This window comes from Cuculus canorus, chromosome 8 (assembly GCF_017976375.1).
Source record: "Cuculus canorus isolate bCucCan1 chromosome 8, bCucCan1.pri, whole genome shotgun sequence".
Lineage (NCBI taxonomy): Eukaryota > Metazoa > Chordata > Aves > Cuculiformes > Cuculidae > Cuculus > Cuculus canorus.
In genome coordinates, this window is record NC_071408.1 from 19,241,985 (window position 1) to 19,268,676 (window position 26,692).

General features: G+C 48.0%; 1 protein-coding gene across 4 annotated transcripts; it reads left to right on the forward strand.

Moving 5' to 3' along the window:
* The first annotated feature begins 439 nt into the window (after positions 1–439).
* Positions 440–24,738, forward strand: KANK4 (KN motif and ankyrin repeat domains 4). 4 transcript variants are annotated; one of them, XM_054073154.1, is made up of 12 exons: positions 470–512; positions 8,410–8,518; positions 12,106–12,188; positions 13,584–15,542; positions 16,499–16,604; positions 16,718–16,771; positions 17,994–18,224; positions 18,806–18,893; positions 19,287–19,506; positions 21,009–21,151; positions 22,046–22,246; positions 23,123–24,738. In XM_054073154.1, exons 3-12 carry the CDS (start codon positions 12,149–12,151, stop codon positions 23,201–23,203), a joined length of 3,123 nt encoding a protein of 1,040 aa, XP_053929129.1. In that variant the 5' UTR covers positions 470–512; positions 8,410–8,518; positions 12,106–12,148; the 3' UTR covers positions 23,204–24,738. The 4 variants fall into 4 exon arrangements, with proteins under 4 accessions (XP_053929128.1, XP_053929131.1, XP_053929129.1 ...); XM_054073153.1 differs by lacking the exon at positions 8,410–8,518 and having other exon boundaries at positions 440–512; XM_054073155.1 differs by lacking the exons at positions 470–512; positions 8,410–8,518 and adding an exon at positions 11,393–11,532.
* Positions 24,739–26,692: the final 1,954 nt, after the last annotated feature.

Below are 26,692 nucleotides of genomic sequence, written 5' to 3' on the forward strand. Positions count from 1 at the left end.
AAAGCTTCACCTCAAGCTGAAGGCATTATTGGAGGTCCCTAAGCTACTGCTGTCCCCAGAGCGTAGGGAAGATCTGTCACTGCAGCGACTTGCTGCAGCCGGGGAGGTGACAAGAGAGCGGCACGGGGTGAAGGGCTCAAAACCTAAACCCCAAACTGCAGTTTCTTTACATTTTCCACGCGATCACATGAAGTTATGGGGGACTGATGTAAGCCGGAGTGCAACGAGGGGCTGAGCCGCAGAACACAGGGCGCAAACACAGCGCAAGTTCTGCAGCGGGTCCCGCTCTCCATCCGCATCCCTGCAAATAGCATGAGCGAGAAAAGCGTAAATAACGCGTTGGAAAACGGGACGCTGGCACAACACCGAGAAAAAAAAACGCCCAAAAAGTGGATTTCTCCCCTCCCCCGGCTCCCGCTGAGCCCATCCCGGCACCGCCCCGGGACCGCCCCCCGGCACCGCCCGCAGGAGGCAGCGGGGCCGCCGGTGCCGCCGCGCTCCGCCGCCCCCAGGTACGGCCGGAACGGGACGGGGGCGCGGGAGGGGCAGCGGGACCCGCATCCGAGGGGCGACAGCCCGGGAGCGCTGGGGATGCGCGGGGGAGCTTCAGTAGTGCTTTGGAGCGCTCCAGCAGTGCTTTAGGGAGCTCCAGAAGTGCTTTGGGACGCTCCAGCAGTGCTTTGAGACGCGCCAGCAGTGCTTTGGGGCGCTCCAGGGGTGCGTTTGGGTGCATCAGAGGGTGCCGTGCAGGGTGCGCGGGGGTGGTGGTGGTGCTCTGAAAGTGCTCAGGGATGCTCCGGAGTGTGCTCCAGGGATATTTGGGAGCCCTCCAAAGGGTGCTGTACGGCTCCTCCGGGTGGGCGGCCCCGGGAGCGGATAGGGGGGCAGCGGGAGCCCGGATTCGCCCGGGACCGGGGCGGTTCCAGCGGCCCCGGGTGCGGGGCGGCGGCGCGGGGCTCGGCTGGGCAGCGGGAGGGCTCCGAGCCCCGGCGGGACCCCCGGTTATCACCGTGTGAGGGCTGGGAAGGGCCCCCACTCCGGGCGGTGCGGCGGAAGCCACCACGATCCCAGCGCTGCCAGAGGTGCATTTGGCCTCTCAGCCCGAACTCAGACCCTCCCCCGCCGGGAAGATGTGGTTCAGACAAGCCCCGGCCTCCCCGGTGCCTGCCTCCAGCCTCTCCCGTTCCCTTGCTGGCTTTCCAGCCATCCCCACACAGAAACTCCTGGCGCCGTAACTAAAGTCTGTCTCTAGAGAGGTTCGTGCTTCGGGTCCCTGAGCCGCGTGTCCCATCGGGCTTGGCCGCGGGTCCCGAAGGGCTGCAGAGCGGGGCCAGGCTGAGCTCCGGGTCTGAGCATCCCTGTGGGGCTGAGAGAGGGGCTGCAGAGCGGGGCCAGGCTGAGCTCCGGGTCTGAGCATCCCTGTGGGGCTGAGAGAGGGGCTGCAGAGCGGGGCCAGGCTGAGCTCCGGGTCTGAGCATCCCTGTGGGGCTGAGAGAGGGGCCACCCCTGCAGTGTGTTTGGCAGCGAGCGGAGGGACGGGCAGTGCCTCTCCCTCCAGGCAGTGCCTCTCCCTCCAGGCAGTGCCTCTCCCTCCAGGCAGCATTGCCAGGGCATTTCTGGGCAGCCGAAGTCTGCCGGGACCAGGCGTGCCCTGTGCAAGCACTTTCGTCTGCTCCCGGTGTTCGGCTTATGATTCTTCCAGGACTAAGGCAAAGATGTGGCCAGGCTTGGATTCTGCTCTGGGAGAAAGCAGAGTGAGTGTGAACAGGGAGCTGCTGCACCAGGATAGACCCTTGCCTGACACCTTTTTAGAAGAGGCTGGATACTCCATGAGATGATTTGTGATGGCAGAAATTGGGTTAAATAATCTCAAATGCAAGTCTGAGTAATTTCAGGATGGAGGCAGTTGTGGTCTGGATGCTCAAGGAATGGTATACACCATCCAGAGATGGAAGCAGGACTGTGCCATACAGGGTTATCTCATTTCCTCATTACCTCACATCTGTGGGGTACAACACTACTGGGAAGGGTTTCCTTTGACCAAAGGGTAAACCAGAAATTAAATATTTTAGCTGCTTAGTCAAAATGAAGGTGGTGGGCACCCAAAACCATTGCACATGCAGGATATGGTTAGCAACCGCAGCAAAGGACAGAGAGAAGGGTAAAAAATAATCAGCATTTGCCTTCATAGCTGCTTTGCAGTCTTCCCAGTATTTTGTATGATTTGGGATGGATTTAATGGAAAAAACTGATCTCTTAAATGGTTCCTGAAGTGGTAAATCAGAAGAGGAAGCCCATAATGATTGATTTATGATTGGTTTATGATTTATGATGGGTTTATGATTGATTATTTATTGCTTTGACTATAATATTTGAAAAATAAATACCTGTGTCGAAATGACAGCCCGCCTGATGACCAGCAACCTGGCCGGGGAATCTGTGGTCGAGGCGGGATCAGTTCGGGCGCTTGTTAAAATAATCCTGCAGCTGGAGGATGAGATGGGGGAGAGCCTTTTGCTGCTGTGGGTGCTGTTGGTCTCCTGGTGCAGTTTCCAAACCACTTGTAAATGGGAAAACTGGGGCCATGTTCAGCTTCTTTTTGGAAAGTCTGGTTATGGAGGAGGTTTTGTCTCTGAGGTGCAGAAATCATCTCCCTTGTGCAGTGCTAGGACTGTCCCATTCCTGTAGGAGCCATCCATTTTGGTGTCATAAAGTCTCCCCTTGTCCTCAGCTAACTGAAATATCTCCCCATTGTTTTTATTTGCTGCCGAGCAGGAGTGCGATGTTGCCTTCCATCAAACAGCCTCTGCGTCCCTTGGCGTGGGCGCATTTTGGGAGAGGCTTGGTTTCAAAACATCCTTTGCATCAGAAACAGTTTTGAGATTCTGTGAGATGGAGGTGTTACAGGAATACAAGCTCATTCACAAGCTCGTTGCCAATTCAGGTCCCTCCCTTTGTGGTTTTACAGTAGCCAAATATCCTGAAAGTCACATTTTATCACTGTTATGCATCAGATCTTGGGTCTTTTAAAGGAAGCTTTTGGAGTAGCACTGGGAATGTATGTGGCCCATTTATTAGAGAAAAGAGTTAATACAGTAAGTTATTGTATTTTCTATTTAATGCCCCGTATGACAGAGTTACGCGACTCTGCCTTGCTCAAGAGCAGCAAGATGCAGATTTTGGTCAATAAAGCCCTGACCTTAGCTTGGGGGCACGAAGGAGCCCATGGCTCAGAACAGAAATCCCTGACCATGCACATTTGCACACTGCCAGTGCTAGGAGAGAGCAGCAGGGAGGAACCAGCTGCAGAGAGATCCTTCTTCAACCATATTTATTTTAGACCTCGGTGGAATTCACATTTCCGGCACTGGGCCTCGGGAAGCATCGAGTCCTTCACATCCCATGGTTTAAACAGCACATGAAAAAGTAGTTATTGTCATTCATATGATAATATACTACCAAAGTGAACAATTTGGTGGAGTGAGAAACGTGAAATATGGTGAAGAACCCACCCACATGCAGTGGCTCCTGTCTTCCAAATGTGATTATCTACAATTCAACATTGCAGACAGCTTGTCTGTCCATCTGGGATGAGTGTGAGTCTCAGCACAAGGAAGAAAGTTGAAAACACACCAGCAATGTGAAGCCTGAGCTTTGGAAAAAAAATGGAGGAAAGCCCCCATGTTCTAAACTCTCCCCATCACTCAAATGCACGGGTAGGAAATGTGGCTGCTGGCTGCAGCGTTCTCAGCATCTTTGTGGAAATCACCAGCAGAGGAGGAAAGGTGCATGTCCATCCCTTCTGTGGTCTCGATAAACATGGAGAGTGATTTCAGGTGGCCTGAAAAATAAATATTCCTGTTTGAAGAAGTTTTTAAACCTGTCATGAGTGTGATGAATTCGAATCTTGTTGGCTTAGACCAGAAATTAATGTAAAATGTCCCTGTGTCTGCATGGTAGACAGCAGTGGTGGCCCAGGGAAGAGGAGAAAAATAGGCATGCAGAGAACAGGCATTTCCTAAAAACACCTGAAAGTCCCACTTTCAGTGGGAGAGGACAGGTGTTGATGAAGGGACTTTTACCAGGGCAAGACAGGACAGACATTGGATTTCCAGTTGGGTTTCACAACCACAAATGCACTTTTTTGAGATTTCTCAGGCTGGTGGGTTTAGGGAGCCCTCTTTATGTCTCAGGGCAAGTTTCTCTAGTTCCCCAAAATCTCTCAGTAAGCACCAAGAGGATGTAACACTTCCTTCCCTGCACTGCCCCATCCATCTCAAGTCTTGGCAAACAGCTGAGCAAGGGCAAGGTGGAAGAGCTTTTCCTGGCAAGCAAGTTTGATGGTTCCACTCCACACCCAGCTTCCAAAACCACCCAAAGGATCCGTTTTTTTTTTTTTTTTTTTTTTTTTTTAGGAAATGGAGACATTTCCAGCCCAGGCTCTAAGTGGGATGAGCACAGGAGCCCTTAGGAGTCAAGTCAAGGACAACCCCATTGCTGTTAAGTTGCTACCAACTTCTTTGACCATATGGAAGTTATTCAGTGTCTTGACAGCAAAGCTTGACCTGTTCCAAGGTCAAGGAAATGGAAAACAGCAGCTTGGAAGAGACCAGAAGCCAAAGGAGAGCTTGACTGGTTTCCCCCTGCCCCTAGAGTTGTGGGATTGAGGCAAAATGAGTAAACATTAGAAATTAGGCACTTCAGGTTTTTGTCTGCCTTCTGACTGTGTAGCGCTTTTGATTCATGGCTTCAGGTGGGTTTTCTGGTCTTCTGGCTCTGGGAATGGAGACTTTAGGGAAAACACTACGGTTTTCAAGGCACGGGATAAAATCATGATAATTGACCAAAGCTTTTATAAGACTGGCTGGAAAGAGTTGAAGGTCAGTTGGAAAAGAGGTTATCAGAGGGGAAGGTGGATCTGATTGTTTTCCCTTCTCAGTGAGCCATAAAAGAGGGTGAGAGTTTGGATATCTGATACCTCCAGGTCTCATCTTGACCTGTCTCTAATGGAAACGCTGGCAGGAAGTTCACGACATTTATTAAAAAGCAATAAGCAGCTTTAATAAATCAGTATCTACACAACTTTACTACTTCCATTTGAAAAGATGCCTGAAATGGCTGTTTAAGTACCACCAGATGCCAAGAGTTGCATGCTTACGCTTGAAAGCGGTAGTCTTCTTTATTAAGTGGCACTGGGTTAATTATTCAAATTTCTCGTGATCCCGACACTCACTCAAATACCAGTGAGGCTCCACACGCCTCCAGGATGTTTTCCATGTGAGCAGGCCCCTGTCTTCAGCCCCCTCCGCCACTTTGTGTAAATAATTTTGCAGGAAGGATGACGGCTGGTGGAGAGCTGAGCGCAGCAGTGGGTGGCCAGCCCAAAGCTGTCCACCAGTGCAACCACGAGCTGATGGGTTGAGTGAGAGCTCATCCCTCTTGAGCTGGGCAGGCAGCAACTGTGGGAGCTTCAGCCTAGGGTGTGATAAAATGCTGAGGCCAGAGCTACAGGTCACCCATCACTGTAAGCCATGTGGCAGAGCCATCCGCTGGCCCTGGGATGGAGGGTTAATTTTAAGCAGGCATCTGGACTGTGTGACGTATTACTTGCAGAGTGGTTTAAAGATTTATGTTCCTTTTCTCATCTTATGTTTAACCTCATACAATGACTGGTTTTGCATCCCCAAATCTGGTCCTGCTGCACTTCGGCACATGTAGTTGGGCAGTATTAGTGGAGAGGGAAGCCTGCCCAGCCAAGGATGCACGGTGCAGGCCAGGCTGGGATGGATCCAGCTTGTCATCTTGCCTTTCTGGATGCAGGCTTCCTAGGGTTTAGACGTAATCTGGTCTCCACTTTAATTTTGGGTTTGCTCACCTGTCTTCTGGTCCCTGACAGGCAGCCCAGCTCGTGCCCACACCTGCTCCAGTCTGAGCTGCTGTTTCCAAGGGATGCTATGGGGTGCAGAACTGGTGCCAGATGCACTCAGGAAGGCAGCTGTGAGTTCCTGGGATGCAGATAACTTACAGTGGAAACTCTGTTTTCTTTCACTTTGGAAAACATAATCACAGCTTCTCCACAATGCAAGCTAGGACTTTAAACTGTTTTTATCCTTTTATTTATTTAATCTCACAAAATTTTCAAACTTCTGTTTTCCTCCTGGAAGGAAATTCCTCCCTGTGCCTGTGCCAGCCGGCAGGTGATCACAGTCCACAGCCAGCCAACGGAGATCCCACCCGTGTGTATGTCCCCAGCAGACTAGAAATGGGTTATTTTTCTTTTGCCGTGAAAACAAAATTGTAAAAATCTGTACAACAAATATTCCCCGAGTGGCTATATTTATTCCTGGTATGTCCACTTGCAATAATAGCTCGGCTGGTTGTTGTGCAATGAGCAGACCGCCTGGATGGAGCAGGTTTGAGTGTAACCCTTTGGGTACTGAGGATGAGCTCCGTCTATGAGTCCTTGCAGGTCCGTGTGGTGGAGGGGAGTGGGATGTGGCAGGTGGACCCCAAACCTGCCCTCCTGCAGCCTTTCTGCTTGGGGAGAGGAGGGCAGGCAGCCACTTGCCCAATAGCCCTGCGAGCATCCCAGAAGGCAGCAGTGGCTGTGGCAGGGATGGGCAGAGACCAACAGGACAAGCCGTCTGTTTCCTGTCATCCGTGGGAGCAGACTGCAAAGCAAAAATCCTTCCCGACATCTGTAGTGTGAAACATAAAGTAGCAGCGATTTTAGGCCATGACCTCAGTCCTTTTGCTTACAGAATGATCTCCAGGTTTCACCTTTCCCCATTTCCTACCCTGAGCTGTCCTCTTTGGGTGAAGCTATCAGAAGCCAGTCTAGCTCCATCAAGCACCAATGTGTTTAGACTCTTATCATTCATAGTTCTTGATTAAAAGCTTATTTAGTGGGATGGAGATTTAAAGACTTTCCTCAGGCCCATGGGGACATCTGGGAAAAGCTGTAGGTTTTATGAGAGTAGTTGCAGTAAGGAAATGCTCCAAATAAAAACTTCCTGCTAGGTCTTTCCAGTGGGAAAGTGAAACAGTGCTTTTAGTCTTTTAAAATCAGTGCCATATAGAAATATGTATATTTTTCCATCGTGCTGGTTTGTCTAGAGAGTGTAAGCCACAGAATGTGCTCGGCAAAGATGCACAAGCTTAACTAAACCAGAAGAATTTGACAGAAAATAAGCCAATGTGCTTTTAAAGCACTGCAATTGCCTGTGAAAGCGGGAAGCTGTCAACATGGAGTCACGACCCTGCGTGGTGTGGGATGCTGGAGCCATGTGGGAAAGGCAGCCTTTTGGTGGGAAAGAAGGCATTTAACCGCCTGCTGAAATGGGGGGTTATTTTTCATTCCTTGGGTAAGAAGTTAACTCATCTGTGCCTTGAGGAGCCCTCGCAAGGACAAACTGCTGCTGTTTCTCTACACGTCCAAGCTGTTTCGTTTCCTGCAAAGGCAAAATTTTTCTGCTTTTCTTCAAACTTAATCTCTTAAAGTTACATGTAGTAGTTGTGCGAGCACAGTGAGCCTGCAGGAGTTTTCTCAGTGTGCGGCTCTCAGGAGTGCCAGCAGCCACGTTCTGCAGGCAGAGTGACAAAATGTGGTTTTCCCTGCTAACATGAGCATTTTGGTTGCGCTGCTTGTTAAGCGACGGGAAAGGTGCTGGCGCTGCTCCATCATGCAAATCTCTGGCAAAAGCGCCTGGGTGCCCCTGGATCCCAGTGGGATACCTCCACTCTTCAGGATTTTCTTCCCCAGCCCTGAAAGAGGTTCGCAGCCCTGCTGTGGGACTGTGGAGAGCCAGGCAGCGTCTGAACCACTCTGCCTTCGCAAACATGAAGTTGCTGCAGGTTCAGTGCAGAGGCTGAGAGTTTTTTCCCGTTGCCAGCCTCGGGTGCAGCAATCCAGGATGCCTGGCAGGAACCCCAGCACAGGGGCTTGTCATGAGCACTACCCCACCACCGAGCCACATGCCACAAATAACCTGCCCAAAAATCACGCCGTGGCTGCTCTGTGAGCTGCCGCCTGCCTTGCCTGCCTGCAGTTTGAAGTTTGCATTGATAACCCCACTGCAAAAGGCTGGAGCGTTCTGTTTGGAGAGTCTCAGCAGCAGCCACAGGAGCACAGGGGCTGCAGTGGCTGGGGCAAGGCACGGAGGCTCAGGCATCTTCTGCCTGTGCTGCAGTTCCGCACAGCCTCGTTCCCGCCATCAGCCCGTCCTGTTCAGCTTCCCCTGGGAACAGCGGATGGATGGACGCGACGTGAGGGTCTGGAGCTGTGGGGAGAAGGGTAAAGGGCTAAAGGCTGTTTCTGCTCCCTGCGTGGGAACGGGGCTTTGGCAGGATTAATTATGGACGTTCAGACCTTCAGCGGCTTCTACTAAAGATGCTGCCTTTTAATCACAGCAGCTGCTTGCATTTCCTCGGGAGAGGCGCTCAGCAGAATAACTAATGCATTCAGTCTGGGAGGTGCAGCATGCCGAGAGCAGGCTCCGGCTGCAGCCCGCAGCATCAGGTATACTAGAGCCGTATCGTTAATAATTGACTGTCTTTTCAATAATCTTTCCTGATAAGGCAGGCATCCTGGTGCCAGCCCGAGCAGCACTTAGCACTTTGTGGTTTGTGGAAAAGTTAACTATGCTATGGGAGGTAACTCATTTTATACAGTGGGCTTCACTTGCCCTCGATAAGGTCGTATGAGATCGATGGGCTGCTTTACTAGAAAATGAATCTGTCTTTTGTACTTCTTGTTTTAAGCTTGTATTTGCTTTCCAAGCAAGGTCACTGCTCAGCTGACCAACTTTTTAACAACTGGGAAAGGCATATTTGCTGCTCCAAAGTCTTCACTGCTGGCTTTCAGCACAGGAAAAGATGCCTCGGAGGGAGGCTTCCCACTTCTACTCTCTGGTGGGTTTATAGGTGGGAGCATGACAAGATGCTTTTCTAACGACAGTTTTTCCTTTCACCACAAAGTGCTAAAGCCGTTGCTGCAGTGCAGGAGAACATGACAGGCAGAGCTGAAAAAAATGTTGTGTTATTGCTAATGAGACTGTGCTAACACGCTGCTCAGCAGAGATGAATTGTCTTCTTATTTATAGGCACAGGGTTAAATGTTTCCAATTTAAAATTATTAGCAAGATGTTCTTAGAGAATGAAATTTATATATATTTGTCTTTGTGGTTCAGTTAATTTGTTCTTTATATCTTCTGGGGTGTAATGCTGCTCTCCTTTCTCCTGGTTGTGGAGGATGGGGGAGCAGGTGGAGGCTTGCATTGCATGGCAAGTGGGACAGAGTGAAATAGAGGTTAAATGTGACTGTAAAGAGCCAGTGTTTGAGACAGGGCTATTTAAAAAGACAGTACATTGTCCCTGCAAATAGGCTGCCCAAGGGAGTAAAACCACTTCACTCTGTGCTGTTGCCTTCTCCTATATTTGCCTTCTTGATTTCTATTTCCGCATACATTTATTCATACCTTGAGAAAAGCAATGTCATTTTATTCACGGTGAAAATTAGAAATGCTCTGCATGTGGCAATGTCACCTGCCTGGACTGGAAAATAAATATTCTTCAATTTTATGCAATGGGGGAAAACTCAACAAATATAAAACCTGGCAGAGGTGCAGCATAACAGGTATTAGGAGGATAGAGACCTACCGAAAAGCACTGCCCTGTGCTCTACTGTGGGCTGGAGCCTGGATGTACGGGTACGCTTCTTCTAGCAGGTGACTTCATTTTTTTGTTTGCATTTTTATTAGAGATAGGTATCAAAGAGAGCCCCTGGGGTCCAAGGAACTGTGATTTTGGCTCAAAGCCATCTGCCAAACACCTGAGTTGCCCTGAGAAGGATGGGAGAATATCAGCAAGCTTGTAGGGTACATTCAGCAACAAGGCAATTCTGGAGTGGATTGATCAAAAGAGAAAAGTCATAGTAGCGGTTTGGGCTGCAGAGTTGGGATTCAGTCAGCTTATAAATAAATCAATTAGGTGTAATGAACTAGATATTAAAAAGCATCTTAATCACCGGTGTCCCTCCCCCCCGCCTTAAAAAGTGACCTAGAAGAGTAGCTGAGATCCGTAAGTGCTCTGTAATTGGCTGTAATCAGAAAAAAATTAAAAGCGTAACATTTGAGAAAGAGGTTAGCATTTGTTTTGGCACACGTTGTTTATTGGCAGGAGGAGACAGAAGAAGAGCCCTTTATAGAAGTGTAGTTAATTGGAAAGCACGTTAGGAGGCTGCCGGTCAAGGTATTTTGGAAATGCACATGGCATTGGGTGGGCATCAGCGTTGCCCTCTGTCCACACAGACATTGAAGAGGTACCAACTTGGATTCCCTTTTTAGAGTTTTGATGTTCTCCTTGGGTTTGGACTCCCCAAACTTTCCATCAGGGCTATAAATTGACAAGAAACTTGTCTCCCTAAATTACAGAACTAATAGTTTCTTTAAACAGTTTTGATCTTTCAAAGTATCCATCCTATAATAATGGTACAGCAGGATTTGGCTTAATTTTCCCTCTGGTCTTTGTTATAGTCAAACCGTTTCATGTCAGTGCTTCTAGAAGAGAATAACAGCAGCACTGCTGTACTCTGTATGTCCTTATCTGTACTGCATATCTAGTTATTTTGCCATTGTCACAAAAAGAAAGATGAATTTGACGAGGCAAAAATAATTACATGAGAAAAAAGAGGATTTAGAAGCTACAGAGTGGAGAAGACCAACAAGACAAATCTTCTGAGATAGTGAATGAACCAGAGGTCTCAAGAGATGGTGTATACTGCAGAAGAGAAAATAAGAAGGTGAGCAAGACCGGTGCTGGAGAGGTATGATGCTAGGTGAAGTGAGGGATAAAGTTGTCTGGAGTGTGTTTGCAGGGTGCTCTAGAAGTGTGGTGAACTTCTAAAGCCCTCACTTAGGCAAAATACTACAATTAGACTCTTGACAGTTTGATCAATGAGATGAATGTGAGCTGGATTCTGGCATAAAAAGTCCTGGCAATATCCTCAGCTGTGTGGGGCCAGCTCAGCACAGGCTTTGTGCTGCTTGGTCTTACTCTTGCAGAGTCTTGCAGAGCTCAGGGATGCACTGGAGAAGTAGGGATAGACTTCCAAGCTTCTGTGGGACCATCTCTAGCCAAGAACCAAATTAGATACTTGAAGAAAAATCTTAAACAAGGAACTTTGCTTCCAAGAAATACCCACTTTTCCCCCCCATTAGCAGGAATTAAAAGACAGACCTTCTCACTCTGAGCAATGTTGTGCTTCTCATGCAACAGGAAGCCTTCTACAGAGATGTCCAACTGCCTCAACCTCCTTCACCTTTCCCTGTCTCCTCCCCTTTTTCTTTCTAAAGGGCATGGAGGAGAGAAACTTTATCCAGGACTTTTCTTGGTTGTTCCCAGCTTTAATCTCTCTTCAAGAGTGTCTCACCCATGCCGGCATGATAGGAAAAAGCTGGAAGACTAATACAGACTGGGCTGGATGTGAAGTCCATGATGTAGGCGTGGTAGATCTCTGCCTGAAGATCTTCCCTAGTAAGAAAGCAATTTGTCCACGCTTTAGTGCAATTTGGTGAAGGCTCTTTACAAGAATATGGATGAGCTCTGAAATAATGAGTTTCCTTTGAATAAGGTTTAACATAAATCTTGAATCTTTGGTTATTGTACAATTAAAAAAAAAGATGGCAATCCAGTCATTTCTGTATGTAGTTTATATCCCTTGCTGTTTTCAGGGATGATGTATTACGTTGGATATATCCAGCTTACAGGCGTCGATGAAGAGTCCCTGTGCCATCTATCTCAAGCCCAGTAGAAATTATCCCAAACACCTCTCCTTTCTCTTTTGCAGTCAAAGCCATCTGTAACGCAGGGGATGTTTTATAAGAACCAACTACCTGGGGTGTCTTTATGAAGCACGAGTTGTTGCCACTGGCAAAGGAGCTATTGATTTAAGCAGCTTGAAAGTGCTTAGCAGACACAGTCAGGCTGCAGAATATGGGAAATAAGAGGGGGAGTGGCTTGTGAAGAGGTGTAAGGCTTTAAGGAGAGATGAAGTTCAGACGATTGAGCCTTTTGATAGATTAAAAATATCTATTTCTTTTTTTCAAGGGTGAAACAACTCATCTGCCCTAGCGTGTTAGAGGATGCTTAAATGACAGCCCGATTAGACCACACCATGGAGAAGACAGATGGTACGGAGGCTATGGGATGATTGTTTGCTCATTTCTTTTTTGAAAAAAAAAACAGCAACCAAGCCCTGAAGTAATTTCCTTACCAGAAATACTGTAAATAACCTGTTTTCTATAGATATTTGCTAGAGCGATGAGATGCAAAATGAATCATGCGTGTATTATGCAGACTTCCTAAACCGCAGCAGAAACATGGTCACAGCTCTCAGTTCAGCATGTATAATATTTGTTCTCCTGTCCTCTGTGGTGGACAGATCTCCTCTGCTCCCACAATCTGGGCTTTGCTTTTGTGCCATATTGCCGTATGTGATGTTTTCCCTCTGTCATTCCTCTGACTTTCATGTGCTGCTTCCCATCAGAAAGGCAGCTTCATCTCGGTGATATGCTGTGACGAGCAGCATGTAAAGCCATGCCAGATTCTCCCATTCCCCATGCAGCTGCTGCGCCAGGATGGAGACAGAGTGAGCAGCCATGAAACCTGGTTTCTCTGTCAAACTGCTCCTCCTCACTGAGCATGGCTTGCTTGCTCGGAGGTGCAAAGCAGCCCAAACCATGGTGATTTCATGAACTTGCTGCATTAAGTAAAAATGGGCAATGATACAGGGGTTTAACTATTTGGACCCTCAAGGCTGAAATTTGGGGCTGTAAATTTTTGTAGGTTGGATCTGACTGTATTAAGTTGCATTAAATCAGGAGCCTTGGAGCTGTGTCTGCGATAGCTAGGTGGGCAAACACACTGGCACATGTTTTGTGGTGATTTTCCTCAATTAGAAGCTCTGCTCGGTGCCGTGCAGCTGGTCACCTTGGGAGGCACGTGTTTTGCATGGATGCAGCTGTGTAAAGCAGCACTGGCTGGCGCTGTCTGGGTCTGGCCACTGCCCTTGCTATATTCATCATTTTCAAGGAATAATTTGTGACCTAGTGTTTGCAGATGAAACTGTGCAATGATTTTCCTGCTTGATGTACATAGCATTACTTATGGCAACGAAAAGTTAAAACAAAATGCCTTGAAAAATGTAATTGTTGCACCTTCTAGTTTTGAGCTGGATTTATTGTACATCTGGCAACATTTTGTACTTACACAGACATATAGCTCTGCCTGCAAAACCTGCTGTTTGCTTAATTGCCAATTAGAGCCATGATTTCAGCAAATTTTTTGCTTCCTTACTGCAACAACTACCTGATTCAACTCTCGAAAACCTGATTGGAACCTTGCAGGTGTTTCTGCACCTCTGCAACTTCACCATGAGCCTCCACGGTGACAAACTGCAGCCTTCCACCTGCCTGAAACTGAGATGAAAAAAAAGCAGTAACATTTTTCTCTTGCTCTAAACATACTTTTTGATAATTTCCTTGTTGTCTTCAAAAATCAATCATCTCTTCTTTGGGTTGTTTCAGCAAATGGCCAGCCACTCAAACCTGACGGCGAAAGGGAGCAGCCCCGCAGCCACCCCTACTCCCTGGAGACGCCGTATGGCTTTCATTTGGACCTGGACTTCCTGAAGTATGTGGATGACATCGAGAAAGGGAACACTATTAGAAGGGTTCACATCCACCGGAAAGCCAAGCAGCCGAAATTCAGCACTCTGCCTCGAAACTTCAGCCTGCCCGAGAACGGCTCCCGTGGGTGCACATCTGCTCCCAGCAAGAGCTGGACGGCGACTGGCGCCTTCTCACAGCGAAAAGCATCCCTGGGGGCGGAGGAGAATCCCTGTCCCCTCCTGCCCAACGAGTTGACCCTTACCGTGGGTGATGAGCCGAGTTATCGGAGAAAAGCCCTTTTGGCAGAGACATGGCGGCAGGCAGAGCTGGGGTGGCAGGAAGGCGAGCTCCGTGGGCGGCCACAGCTACTGCGAGCCTCCAGCATGCCTGCTGCTCTGCCACCTGGCCATCCCCCGCAAGGGGACAAGAGGGTGCCCTCGCCCCTCCGGCCACCTTCCCAGCACTACCATGACCAGAGCGGCTCTGAAAGCACGTTTCATCCTGCACTGCGTTCGCCCAGCTCCAACGGCATCGTATTAAATGTCCCCAGGGAGATGAGCTTGGAGCAAGATGCCTCCTTAGGGCAGAAGGAGCATCTAGAGGGCGGCAGCCTAGGGCTGGTGCAGATACAGCCCCCATGGCAGAGCCAGCATCCCGCAGCACTTCAGCTGCAGGTGGTGATGGAGAGCGGAGGTGAGGAGGGCGATGCCGCCAATGGTACTGGTTGCTCCACCTTGGCAGGGAGTGAACCAACCTTACCAGGTGTCCTCCTCCAGCTTACAGAGGAGAACATGAACCCTGGGGAAGGGGAGTTAAGTGTAAGTGCAATTGCTCCAAAAGTGCTGAAGAAAGTGGAGGAGAGGAGTGTCCAAGCTGGAGAGAACAAAGAGAACTGTGGTGCTCAGCCTCTTGGTGCTGGAGAGCCTGGGGAGGTTGCTACACTGAAGCAGCAGATTACTGTTCTGGAGGAGCAGCTGAGCAAGAAGAAAGAAGAGCTTGAGCAGATCAGGGCAGTGGTGGAGCAGCAGGATCATGAGATCAAGGAGAAGGAGAAAAGCATTAAGTTATTGGCCAGCTCCAAAGCGCAACTGGAGGAGAAGCTGCGCTGGGAAAACACCAAAGAGGCCAAGCCACTGTCCAGGCAGAGCAGTGCGGCTTTGCAGTACTACAATGCTGCAGTGAACACTGACCTCTCACAGGTAACCGTGGCCAAGCAAGCCCATGATAAAGGCATCAATGTAAATATCCCAGTCTTCACTAAATCCATAGGATGCTGCGTCTGTAGAGCAGAAAGCATGAACGCACAGGTGAAGGTGGGTGCTCAGACAGACCAAGGTCTGGCAGATGCTGGCACTGGTGTCAGTGGAGAAGGACCTGGACGTTTTGGTGAAGCCGACGTTGACGCTGGCCTTCATGCACTGTGCTGCACCCAGCTGAAGATTGATGAGCATCTCACCGATGACAATCAAAATCACAGGAATAATTATGACACCCAGAGTCTTGCGGCTCACACGGTGACTGCAGAAAGCTGTCAAAGAACAAGAATTGGCTTGAATGCAGAAGAAAACAAGGCAGGCTTTGGTGAAGATAATCCTCAAGATAGGTTGGAAGAGGAAGGTCCCCCTGACCACGAGGATCTCCCTACTGTTGACCCCATCGGCCAATATGTAAAAAAAATCCAGGAGCTTTTGCAGGAGCAGTGGCTGTGTTTGGAGCACGGCTACCCTGAGTTAGCGAGTGCTATTAAACAGCCAGCCTCCAAGCTCAGCTCCATTCAGAACCAATTAGTTAATTCCTTAAACTCATTGTTGTCTGCCTACTCTACACAAGGACCTGTGGATAAGGAAAATTCAAACACACACTATCAACAGTTGGGTAAATAATATTGGCATAGGTTTCAACGTGTCCAAGCCAGCTCTTCTCTTTTATTTGAGTGTTGAACAGGGGTGATGTGGTGGTATAGTTGGTATCGATCAGATCAGAAATAGCACCTCCTAGACATGTGTGAGAGAAAGCTAACTCTCTGCACGTCTTAAGCTATGTGATCTTGAATAAAAATTGCAAACAATATTATGTAGGAGCTGATAAAAGTTGTGGCTCCATTGTACATAGGATCAGCTTCGAAAAGTGGCTGTACCTGTGACTACTTCATCAAATAACGATTTTTCTTAATTGGTTTAGACATCTGAATTTGCAAGAATATGAGACCCATGCTCATCTGGGGTAAATCAGCATGGAATTCACCAGAAGCAAAACCAATTCAAGCTAACTGTGCAGCTGGGCTGGGAAGAGACCTGTTCCCACTCACAGCTGTTCATCTAAAATAATTTTAGCTTATGAAGATGAGAATCCAGAACCAAAGGCTGCCTGTTCATTGTTGAGAGGGGCTTGCAAATAGATAAGCGGCCTATTTCTTATAAGCAATATATAGTGAGACTATTCGAAGTGCCATGGAAGGACTTATCCATGTAGTATTATAGGTGATTTATATAGGAGATTTCCAGTACATTAGTATTGGAAAAGGTAAAAAAGAAGATATTATTGCAAAATAAGAACCTACTTATATTAATAGGACACATATATAATTCCCAATCACTTCCTTTATATTCCCCATCACTTGGAGATGTTTAAGACCTGTGTTTTAAAGATGACAGGGCAGGTTCAGGTTGTGGCCAGATGCGTCAGTAGTTTTACAAGACATAAAAAGCATCTCCTGAGATGAAGTAAGATGGTTATGGTTAAGATTTCTAGTTTGTTGCTAGAGATAGGGAATAATCATTGACATTTACGGCACATCTATTTAATTAATCTATTATTTTGTATTTTGCTAGAAATCTCTCCAACCACAAGTCTTAAATCTATCATGAAAAAGAAAGGCTTCCATGCAGGAGGCAATGGGACGAAAAAGAATCTTCAGTTTGTTGGGGTAAATGGTGGGTAAGCATCCGTTCAGAAGATGAAACTGCCTTTTAACATGTGAAGTCCTCTGTATCGCTGAAGTCATCGTTCTTTTTTTTCCCTCTTTCCCCTCCAAACCTCTTGATTAAAAGGCCGTTTGAAACGGAGCCTCTTTTCCTCCTTCTTCAAGCCAGCACTGGTAACCTGTAAGTAACCCTGTGCAGAAGATGGTGGCATTTTCAGTGCAGTGAGGGACACCCTGGGGACTGACACTTTGCACACCCATCTTTTGGGGCTTCATCCAAAACCCAGCTGGGTCTGCAGGTAGATTCCCACTAGCTTTGGTGGGTTTTGGAGGAGGTCAACATCATCTGTGTGGGCATACTGCCATTAACCTGCCTCCATGCCCTAGTGATGGCCAGCAAAAGTTGGTCCAAGGGCTGAGAAAAGACTGCTTCAGTAAATAAGGAATTACCTTGGGGTGAGGAGACACGTGTTTTACATTATGCTCCAACAACCAGTTCCCCATATATCCAGTATCTGATGCTCTTTGGCCTTTGAGCTAGATACACCAATATGTGCTGTAGATGCATCTCTAAGAGCAGCACTGGCACATCTTCTACCGAGGAGCACATGTGCTGGCATGAGGAGGGCAGGATGCATTGCACTGTCCCTTTGCTGTGCAAACAACTATGCATACAACTTTTGATGCTGGTTTCTGCTGACTTATGCTTCTTTGACTTCCCAGCTTGCTGGCTGCTACTGTTGGGTTCATCAGTTTTTACTCAATCTTGTTGTGTAGAGGTCCTTCTACCAACAGCTGCTGAAATGGGTACAACCTGTAGTGAGTAGAGGAATCTTGACTAGCTTGAGAAAAGGTTTGGGATCTCTCAGAGTGAAATGTTCTGCCTCGTGGAAGATGTTAATACTTCCGGACAACCTGAAAAGAAGTCTCTCTAGTGGGGCTGCTCGAATGGTGAACTCATACTGTTCCATACTGGAGCTGCAAACACAGTTTTTGTCTAGTGGTCCTCAAGGTTGCCAACATCCTGCCTGCCCCACCTTACCACAGGGTCTATGTTTCTTGCGGCTCTCCATCAGCGTGCCAGCAGCTCCCACCTGGGAGGTGGCATGAACCCTTGCCTGGCTACACTGAGGCTTGTGCGATGGACATCCCTTCAAACCAGCTGAGTAGTCCCCGAAGTAACATTGCCTGCTGCTAATTAACTGCTTCTATCATGCTCCTGCTGGCTTAAGAAGCCCTCCCAAAAAGGACTAACCCCAAATTCGGCTGTAGGTCTAACCTTTTAACTTGCATGTCACTCATCCAAGGCTTATTGGAGTCAGTGGGTGTCTTCAATGAGTCTTGGTCAGGCCCTGTGGTTGTGGATGGGGAAGGAGTGAATAACATGTGGTGTCCTCAAATAGCTACGAAACGACTTCAAGCGAAGACACAAGTTGCGAAGACAGCCCATCAGATGGCGATGTGGAGAGTGAGATGGAGAGAAGAGCCAATGATTTGGAAATCACGTTGGTGAAAGCTGGAGGTGAAAGCGAGGGGGCTTCATCAGGGACCTCCTTGCAGGAGAGGCGTAAGGATGATGACGTGGTGGAGCCATTGGCAGAAGCAGTGCCTTGCACTCAGCAGAAGGCTGACAGGTAACCAGAGGTCATGCTTTCCATCATGTTTCTGCTGTGACAGGACATACGGCACTGCATTCAGTTCCTCTCACAAGGCTGGATTGGTGCTTCACCTGCTTGGTGGAAAGGCAGACAGTGGCCTTTGTAGCCATGGGAAAAGGCTTTAAAGAGCTACATTTTTTTTAATTACTACAGAATCTAATGGGAATTGATTCAGGCCTTATGCTTGACTGTGGAAAACAGAGTGAGTCATATTTGGTTAGAATTATCTCATTTCTCCCCTCTTCAGTAAAGCTTCTAAGTAAAGTTCTTTGCAGATTCAGGAATAAGATTCCACGCAAACACACACTCTATAAAGCTTCTTGTAACAGTTGAAGTTGACCATACAGATCTAGGATTCTGGACTTAAATACCTATATAAGTGCCTAACTTTGTACCTAAAATCTGTGTCAAGTCAATGGGACAACTTGTGTCCATAAAGTTAAGCATGTGAATTCAAGTGTTGAATGTCTTTTAGCCTAAACTGCATATCCTCCTTCCTGCTTCAATACCTCCTGCAAGTTCTGTCTCGTGGATTTACAGAAGTATTTTCCCTTTAGATGCAAGCCGTCTGAAGACTTCCTCGCTGACTGCCAGCTACTCAGCAAGCACCTCTCAGAAATCAGGACCTCAAATGACAAGCATCTGGTACAGATAATTTTCAGTCCCATTTCAGATGTGGTTCCCACTCTCTGTTGCATTTAATGGAAAAATTATCTTGATGGCACATTGCAGGCTGTGCCCTGCCATGCTGTAGACAGCTTTGTGAGAGGGGGGATGAGCTGACCTCTGAGTCAGTTTTAGAATAGCCATAAAGAAAGGAAAAGGGAAAAAAACCCTGAAGATAAAGGCTTTCTCTGCTTACTCATTCAAGTTACCACAGGAAATTCCTTTCCCCCTACAGTTAGCGGTAATCCCAGAACCACATGCTAAATAACAGCTGGGTGATGCCAGAGCACAGAATAAAGTGGCGTGGGATGAGGAGCCGGGACAGCATCTAGTTATACCCCAGGAATAACAGTGAGAACTTGGTGTTTTCAGCGGCACGTCCTAAGCATCGTCTGCCAGGAGTGGTTCCAGGTGTCAAGCCACAAGACTTCTAGCCCGGAGGTGGTTGCAGTGTATCTCAAGGCTCTGGAGGCCATCCAGCCCCAGCTCCTGGAGATGGTGGTGAACCTGGCTGACGGGAACGGCAACACGGCTCTTCACTACAGTGTTTCTCACTCCAACTTCCCAATTGCAAAGCTCCTGCTAGACACAGGTAGGAACAGCCACTCTGCTCAGCCATGGCTTTTGTTGGATATGGGTGTGAAAGTTACTTTATGTTGCTCTTACCAATGTGGCATGGTTCCATAGAGGATGGCCATGGACGGCAGTGCCAGGTAATGAGAATCCATCAACAATCCCAGAAGTGGCAAACAGCGCATGAGGTCCAGGGTACTCCCAGGGAGTTGAGCAAAAGGAGATGGGACAGAGGTAGGGCTAGGGACGAGCTACAACCTGCATGCAAGGGAGCCACCTAGTAGGTGAACATGAGGCCAAGAGCCATCCAGGAGACAAATGTGGGGCCAAGGTCCGTCCAAGACATCAGCATGGGTCCAAGGTCCATCCAAGGAACAAGAGTAGGGCCAAGGTCTATCCAAGATACAAGCATAGGGCCAAGATCTACTCAGCAGACGTGGTCGGTCTAAAGACCAACATCTGACCTCATAGGTTTGCCCTGGTCCTGTGGGTGTGGGCAGGGGTCCCAGCTGAATCTCCTCAGGGACATTAAGGCTCATTAGTGCTCTGACACATCTTGAGTGCTTTGGAATCTGACTTTTGGAGAGGGCTCAGGGTTGCTGTGGCCAAGGGATGTCTCTCATGGCCTTGGTCTGAGTGGGATGGAATGGCTCCTCCAGCATCCTGTAGCAACAAATGGCACGTCATGGCTTGGAGCTGGAGAATCAGACCCCTGAGAGTGTAACAAACCCCACAGTGCTGCAGAAAAACTCCATTTTAAACTACTGAACTTTCAGCTCATGTTGCAAAGAAAGAGAAGTCTCAGCTGAGCTTCTATGGGGGGAAAATGTACTCATGTTCAGCAAGAATAAAGGCACTTTAGCCTTTCCTCATGGGCCAGACAATCTGTTAAATGTTAGGGAAATGGCAGATTATCCTACACATCTATAACCCAATTGTTGCCGCCAACTCACTGGGAGCTGTGGTCTTATGTGCCCTCCTGCTGCTGAGTGCACGAGGCGGCCGAGTCCCCAGGGCATAAGTCTGGACCTGAGCCCAGTATGTCAGACATGTCTTGTTCCTTGTGGTGGAGTTGGAAATAAGCTCTTTGAGGTGAAAAGTGAGTGAAGTGGGGCCAGGATGGCCCTGTTGGGTGACGGTTGTCTTTCTGCTGCGGTTGTCTTTCTGCTGTGCCCTTGCTGCAGGAGTCAACAGCCCTCAGCTCCGCAACTGGCATGTGCCTAAGGCATTAATTACCACCATTATCCCCCACCTTTTTTTTTGGTTGTGGCCTTCAAAGGTAATTTAGTTGGCATCAGTAATTGTAATTAACCTTAGCAATGTGTAGTACCAAGAGTTCTTTAGTGCTGTGCTCACAAAACAGTAGGTATTTAACACAGGTAATTCTGTATAATTACAAAACTCCTATTTCTGGGAGTGTAAGATGCCACAAATTTTATAACTCCCTCTTTGCTTCCCATTCCCTCCGTCCGATTAATTTTGTGGCTGAATCCTTCCTCTGTGTGGTGCATTGCCTGCCAGGTGTCTGCTGCTTGGACCTGCAGAACCGTGCCGGCTACACGGCGGTGATGCTCACCCCCCTGGCAACTGCTGAAACAGGGGAGGATATGGAAGTGGTGATGAAGCTGCTGAAGGAGGGGGATGTCAACCTTCGAGCTGCCCAGGTGAGTCCCCACAGTTCTGCTCTTTCTTTAAAAACATGGCCACAGGCAAAGGCATCTGCGAAGCGATTCCTGCTGAGCTTCTAGTCCTCTGTTTATGACCTCTGTGATGCCAGTTCAGGCTGTGGCTGAGAAAAAGGGAGTAAGCTCCCTCAGCACCATGCCCTCACACAGATCTTGGGTTGGAAACATTATTTGAGTTCCTTACACTGCATGTGCAGCACCAGGTTGAGACTAAGCAGTAGACATTGGATTGAAGTAGCTCTTTCCCAAAAGTTAGAAAAGCAACTGCAGATAAATTGCAGCATGGCCACCCACTGAGTCCCTGTGAAGCTGCATAAAATGAAGAGACTAAAGGAAGGCTGAAAATTTCGCAGAACAGTTTTCTGAGTTAAAAGATTAGAAGCGATACTGAGGAGGAGTGGTGCGTGGTGGACCACAGGGTAGAGAATCCCCAGGACTGCTGATGAGCAGTCATTTCATCGGTCACATATTTTGGGCTCAAGGATGGCAGTGCCCTCAACCAGCCCTTTTTCCAAACAGCTGTAAAAGTTAGTCTAGACCTAAGTTAAACTGCCCAGAGGGTTAAGGGGACCCGCCTGTTGGGGCAGCTGGGAGCCAGGCAGTTTGGCCACACTGGTGCAAAGAATCTCCGTGTGCCCATGATGCAAAGTGAGCAGATATCTCTTGCAATACCTGCTGAAGATCCCCAGTGTTATTTATTAATAATATGCGGTAATACACAATAATAATATGAATTTTAATACATGTACTATGCAATAATAATATACAATCTTACGTAAGCAGTACAAATCAATGTATATAACAGTTTGGATGAGCAGGACCGTAGGAGGTCAGTGGGGAAGGGATATTCAGCCTTTCCTTATGTGGTTGCAGGGAGGCCAGACTGCCCTGATGCTGGGGGTCAGCCATGAGCGGGATGACATGGTGCGAGCCCTCCTCTCCTGCCAGGCAGACGTCAACCTGCAGGATGAGGAGGGGATGACAGCCCTGATGTTGGCCTGCCAGCTGGGCAACACTGACATCGTCAGACTCCTCTTGGCCCAGCCTGGCTGCAACGTTGCGCTGACGGACAAGGTGAGTCCCCAGCAGCTCAGTCCCATACGCAGCCTCACATCCACCAGGCCCTGAGAGCTCATGTGGGGTCATGCTTTACAGGCAGCAGTCCCTGCGTGGTGGTTTTCAAGTGCAAAAGTACAGATTTCGGTCCACTTCCTGATCAGGGCACCACTTCTAGGACAGTACCCCTGGCTTTGGTGCTTGCTGGGCAGCAGATGGGGGGGCTGCGGCAGCATCGTACGTGCCAGCCATGGATTGGGCAGGAGCACTAGGGAGAAGAGCCCACCTTGGTGTAACCCTAAACCTAAAAAATAGGATGAAATCCTGGACATATGGAATCAGCAGGGCTTTGGCTACAAGACATTTACAGCAGTTAGCTGTCCCCTTAGACCAGACGCCTCTCCGGAGGGACAAGGCTGGGTTGGGAGCAGCACGCCTGGCCAGAGGAAAGCTCCTGTGTGGGTTTGCAATGACAGGCCATGCGGTTATGCTTACAGTTATGCATTCATTTTCTAATTAAATATGATTTTGTCTTAAGATGTATGCGACAGCACTGGAACCAAGGGAAGGCTTTTGTTTTGTACAGTTTAGGTTAAAGCCTGGAACACCATGGGGAGGTTTGCAGGATGGTGGCTCATTTTAAATGAGGGACAAACTGCAGGGAAGGAGGATTTGAAGATAAGTAGCTGGGTACAAAGCAGCCCTGGCCAACTGCTTGCTGGGGAGCAGAGGAAAATTTGTTGCCAGCAGTCAGGTTGACAACAGCTTTGCTTAGCAGTCGTGGGACCAAGAAGTGGAAGCAGTTGAGGGTGGAGCTGGGTGGATTATGAGGGTGGCCAGAGGGAGAAGCAGGGATTCAGGTGGTGAAGTCTTTTCCTCGTCCCTCCTTTGCAGAGCGGTAACTCAGCCCTGTCGCTGGCCCAGCATGCTGCCTGTGGGGACATCGTAGCGCTCCTGCGAGCCCATGCTGAGTAGAGCCCGTCCCTCTCTGCGTGACCAAGTGGGAAGAAGAAACCAAGATGGGGAGTGAGGTGCAAACAACTCCTTCTTGTAATGGCCCTGCTGCCCGCCTCAGTGGCTGGGGCCAATATCGTGGGTTTCCATATGTACAGGGGATGAACCCTGTCAGTTATCTCATATGTTCCCTGTGTCTAATTCTCTTCATTAAGCCTGCTTACAGTCCTCTAATCTATACACATTGCCACAAATGACTCCAAGCTCTCCTATGCACTTCTCCCAGTGTAGATCTGACAGGTGAGCAAACGAAACAAAGGAGAAAAGCACATTAGAAAAGCAATACTTAATCTTTTGTAACCTTAGATTATGGTTGTCCTTTTAATCGACTACTTAACTGTAGCTCATCTAACCTGTAAGTTTGTGTCCTAATATTTATTATTAGCTCTCCTGTATGTAACAGCAGGCAGTGACTATTCAGTATATGTAACAACAAACACAAGTTGGATGGATTATGTGAAGTATAAAATCCTATTTATGTTTGCTTATGTGGTTCTGATGTAAGAATTAAAAACTAATGCTCTAGGAAAATATTTGAGTATACCAGACCTAAACACACAGACATTGTTTTGCCTCTATTTGGAATTACCAAATAGATTTTTTTTCTGATTTAAGTTTGAGCTGACGGGAAAGCACAGCCCATTGACATACATCAGCACATGCAATGCTCATGCATACCAGTGTGGATCAGGTTATCTTGAGGACAGCAGTAGAAGATCACAACAATTTCCCATCCCCAAATGTGTTAATGATGTCCACGAATTTCATGGAGCAACTTTGCTGGCAAATGCCTTTTGGGCAAGTGTCTGCTCTCTGCTTTCCGTGTGCTCAATGTTCAGATGCCCAAACTACTCACATGTAAAGCCATGCCATGATTTAGCTGCCTCCATCACCATGGGGCACCCACAGATCAGTCCAGCATCACCTCATACCATACACAGGGAAGAGGTTTTTTTCTCTTGAATCCTTCTGCCACTGACAGAGAGGGAGAGTGGGCTCAGAATGTACTTTTCCAAACATCTTTATGCTGTCACTAAGTTGTTGCTTACTGGGAAATGCCATTTCATGAAGCTGTGCTGCATCTCTGTAAGCTTTGGTGGACCTGGATGCCATTACCAGTTATACTGGTGCATATTACATGACTGTAAACCCAGATCTATTTGCTGTCACTAATAGCAAATCTTCCTTGTTAGCTAATTAGTTTCATTCTTTTGTTATTAACCAAAAGTTAATCCTGGACTATTATGGTTGCTTGCAAGTCAGTGCACATCATGATGGAGTCTCTCCTGGTCTGTCTTTCCCCCTTCCTTTGTATCTGCAAGATGCAGCAAAGCCATTGCTGTATCCCTGTCCTCACACCTGTAATGCTCCCACTGCTTTGCAGGGAGTGTGGGACAGACCTTGTCCTCTGTTTTCCTCTGGAATTTGCTGTCTGCTCTGTTTCTTTCCTTTCTTCATGTTTCCGGTCAGAAGCATCCATCATCTCAAATGTCTCTCTGCCTTTTTTTTTTTTTTTTTTTTTTTTAACTTAAAATGCAGTTATCTCCTTTATATATAAATAAACTCAAGTTAAACCTTTACCTGCCTTTGCTCCTGTGCCTGTGCGATCGCTGCAGAGCTCTCCTGGCACAAGGCAGCAGGGATGCTCTGGCAGACAGACCCCTGAAAGCAAAGGGGTGGGGGAAGCCCTCAGCCTGTAGTGACTGCATATATGTGCACATCATGAAATCAGTAATTTTTGGAGTGTTTCTTCAGATCAGTGACCCCTCCCCAGGAGATCCCAGGCCTCAAGTTACCACCCAGACATGGCAGGATGGGGTTTTTTTTTTTTGCAGGAATCACCCTAATTTGCCTTTCTGGGCACTGAGCACTGAGGGGCAGAGTGAGCACCCATTGCATCACCATTAGGCCCCTCTGCAAACAAAAAATAGCCATAATACCACTTTGTAACTATTTTCACTGGTTTTTTTCCTAACAGCTCTCGAGCCATGCTTGCAGAGAGGAATTTCTCTCTGGCTTTTGCTGTTGCTTCTCAGAGGGAAATGAACTTTCTGGCTTCCACATAAGAAACATCCGTGCTAAGGATCAGGGTTGCTTCGGGAAGTACCTACCTCCTGCCTGCAGGATCCCTTGGGATATTGACCTCACCATAGTGAGATTTAGGGACAGGACACGTTATTTTGGGGATGTGCTGCAGCTCTGCAGCAAAGAAGCATGGACTTCAGTGCCTTCCCTCTCCCTCCCTCTGCATTCCCCTTTCCCTTGTGTTCCTATCCCTGCAGCCCAGCCTGGTTAATTACATCCACAGAATGTTTATTTTCATTCCTTTGCCTCAGATTTCCTCTTTTCCTCTCAAACTGATCCCCTGGAGCAGCTCCTCTGGTCATGTGGACCCCAAGGGACTGTGGATTATTTGAGGCCGCCCTCATTATTTCACAGTGCCCAGCATTCCCCTGTTGGAGTACTGGATTGCACAAAACTGATAGAAAATAGTCTGTGGGATCTCAGTGCCACAAAGAGCCCGAGAGCCAGACTTAATTTATTATTTTGATATCATGGTAGAGATCAAACTAAATATAGGCAAGCAAAAATACATCTCCAGCACGAGTGCTGTATGAAACAAATGGAGACAATTAAGTCACAGCAAGGAAAGAAATGAATCTAATGATCTTTATGGGTTCACCATCTAGGAGCTGAACAGCTATGAAGGAAAGAATGACAAGAAACTCAGCTGAACATGTTTTTTCCACTCTCTTTATGGCCATTTCTAGTGTATTCCTTTCTTTTGCTGCAAGAAGGGGAGCAGGGACCCTGGCAGTCTCATCCGAAGCATCTCCATGGTCGTAGAAAACCACATTGCGCTGCCTAGCCCTCAGTATCCATACTGGAACTGAAAATGGGATGACTTCCAGTGATTCTCTGTTTTTTTTCCCTTCTCATTTACCAACAACCTTCAGAGAAAGCCCTCTGCCACCCAGATGTCATGCCCCAACCCACATGCATGTGAGCCCATCGGATGCTCCTGGAGATGCTGGGATGGCCTGAATGTGATGCTGCACTTTGGTGGCAGAACAGGGATGATGGTGCCAAAGACAAGATGCCAGAGGAACAAAAGCCAACTTCCCAAGGTCCATCCTAGGGAGAAGGGGACACTTGAAACATTCAAGGTCAGGTTGGAAGGGGCTCTCAGCAGCCTGATGATGCCCCTGTTCATTACATGGGGATTGAACTATATGGATCCCTTCCAACCCAAACCATTCTATACCCCATGCCTGGACACCTCATCCACATCCAGCAGGCTTTAGCTCCATGGCAAACACTGGTTTTGAAGCCACCATACAGCTGCACGGTGCATGACCATGCAGGCACCGCACCAGGGCATGGACCCCGGAGGAGTGGATCCCCCAGCTCCCCTGGGGCTGTGCCTGTCCCTGTTGGGCACCGCTTTGT

Excerpts from the sequence above, each read along its gene's own strand:
- KANK4 (XM_054073153.1), top strand. The coding sequence starts at position 12,149 with ATGACAGCCCGATTAGACCACACCATGGAGAAGACAGATG. Across the intron at positions 12,189-13,583 it reads CACCATGGAGAAGACAGATG|CAAATGGCCAGCCACTCAAA; the intron begins GTACGGAGGCTA and ends GGGTTGTTTCAG. Across the intron at positions 19,507-21,008 it reads AAAGCTCCTGCTAGACACAG|GTGTCTGCTGCTTGGACCTG; the intron begins GTAGGAACAGCC and ends ATTGCCTGCCAG.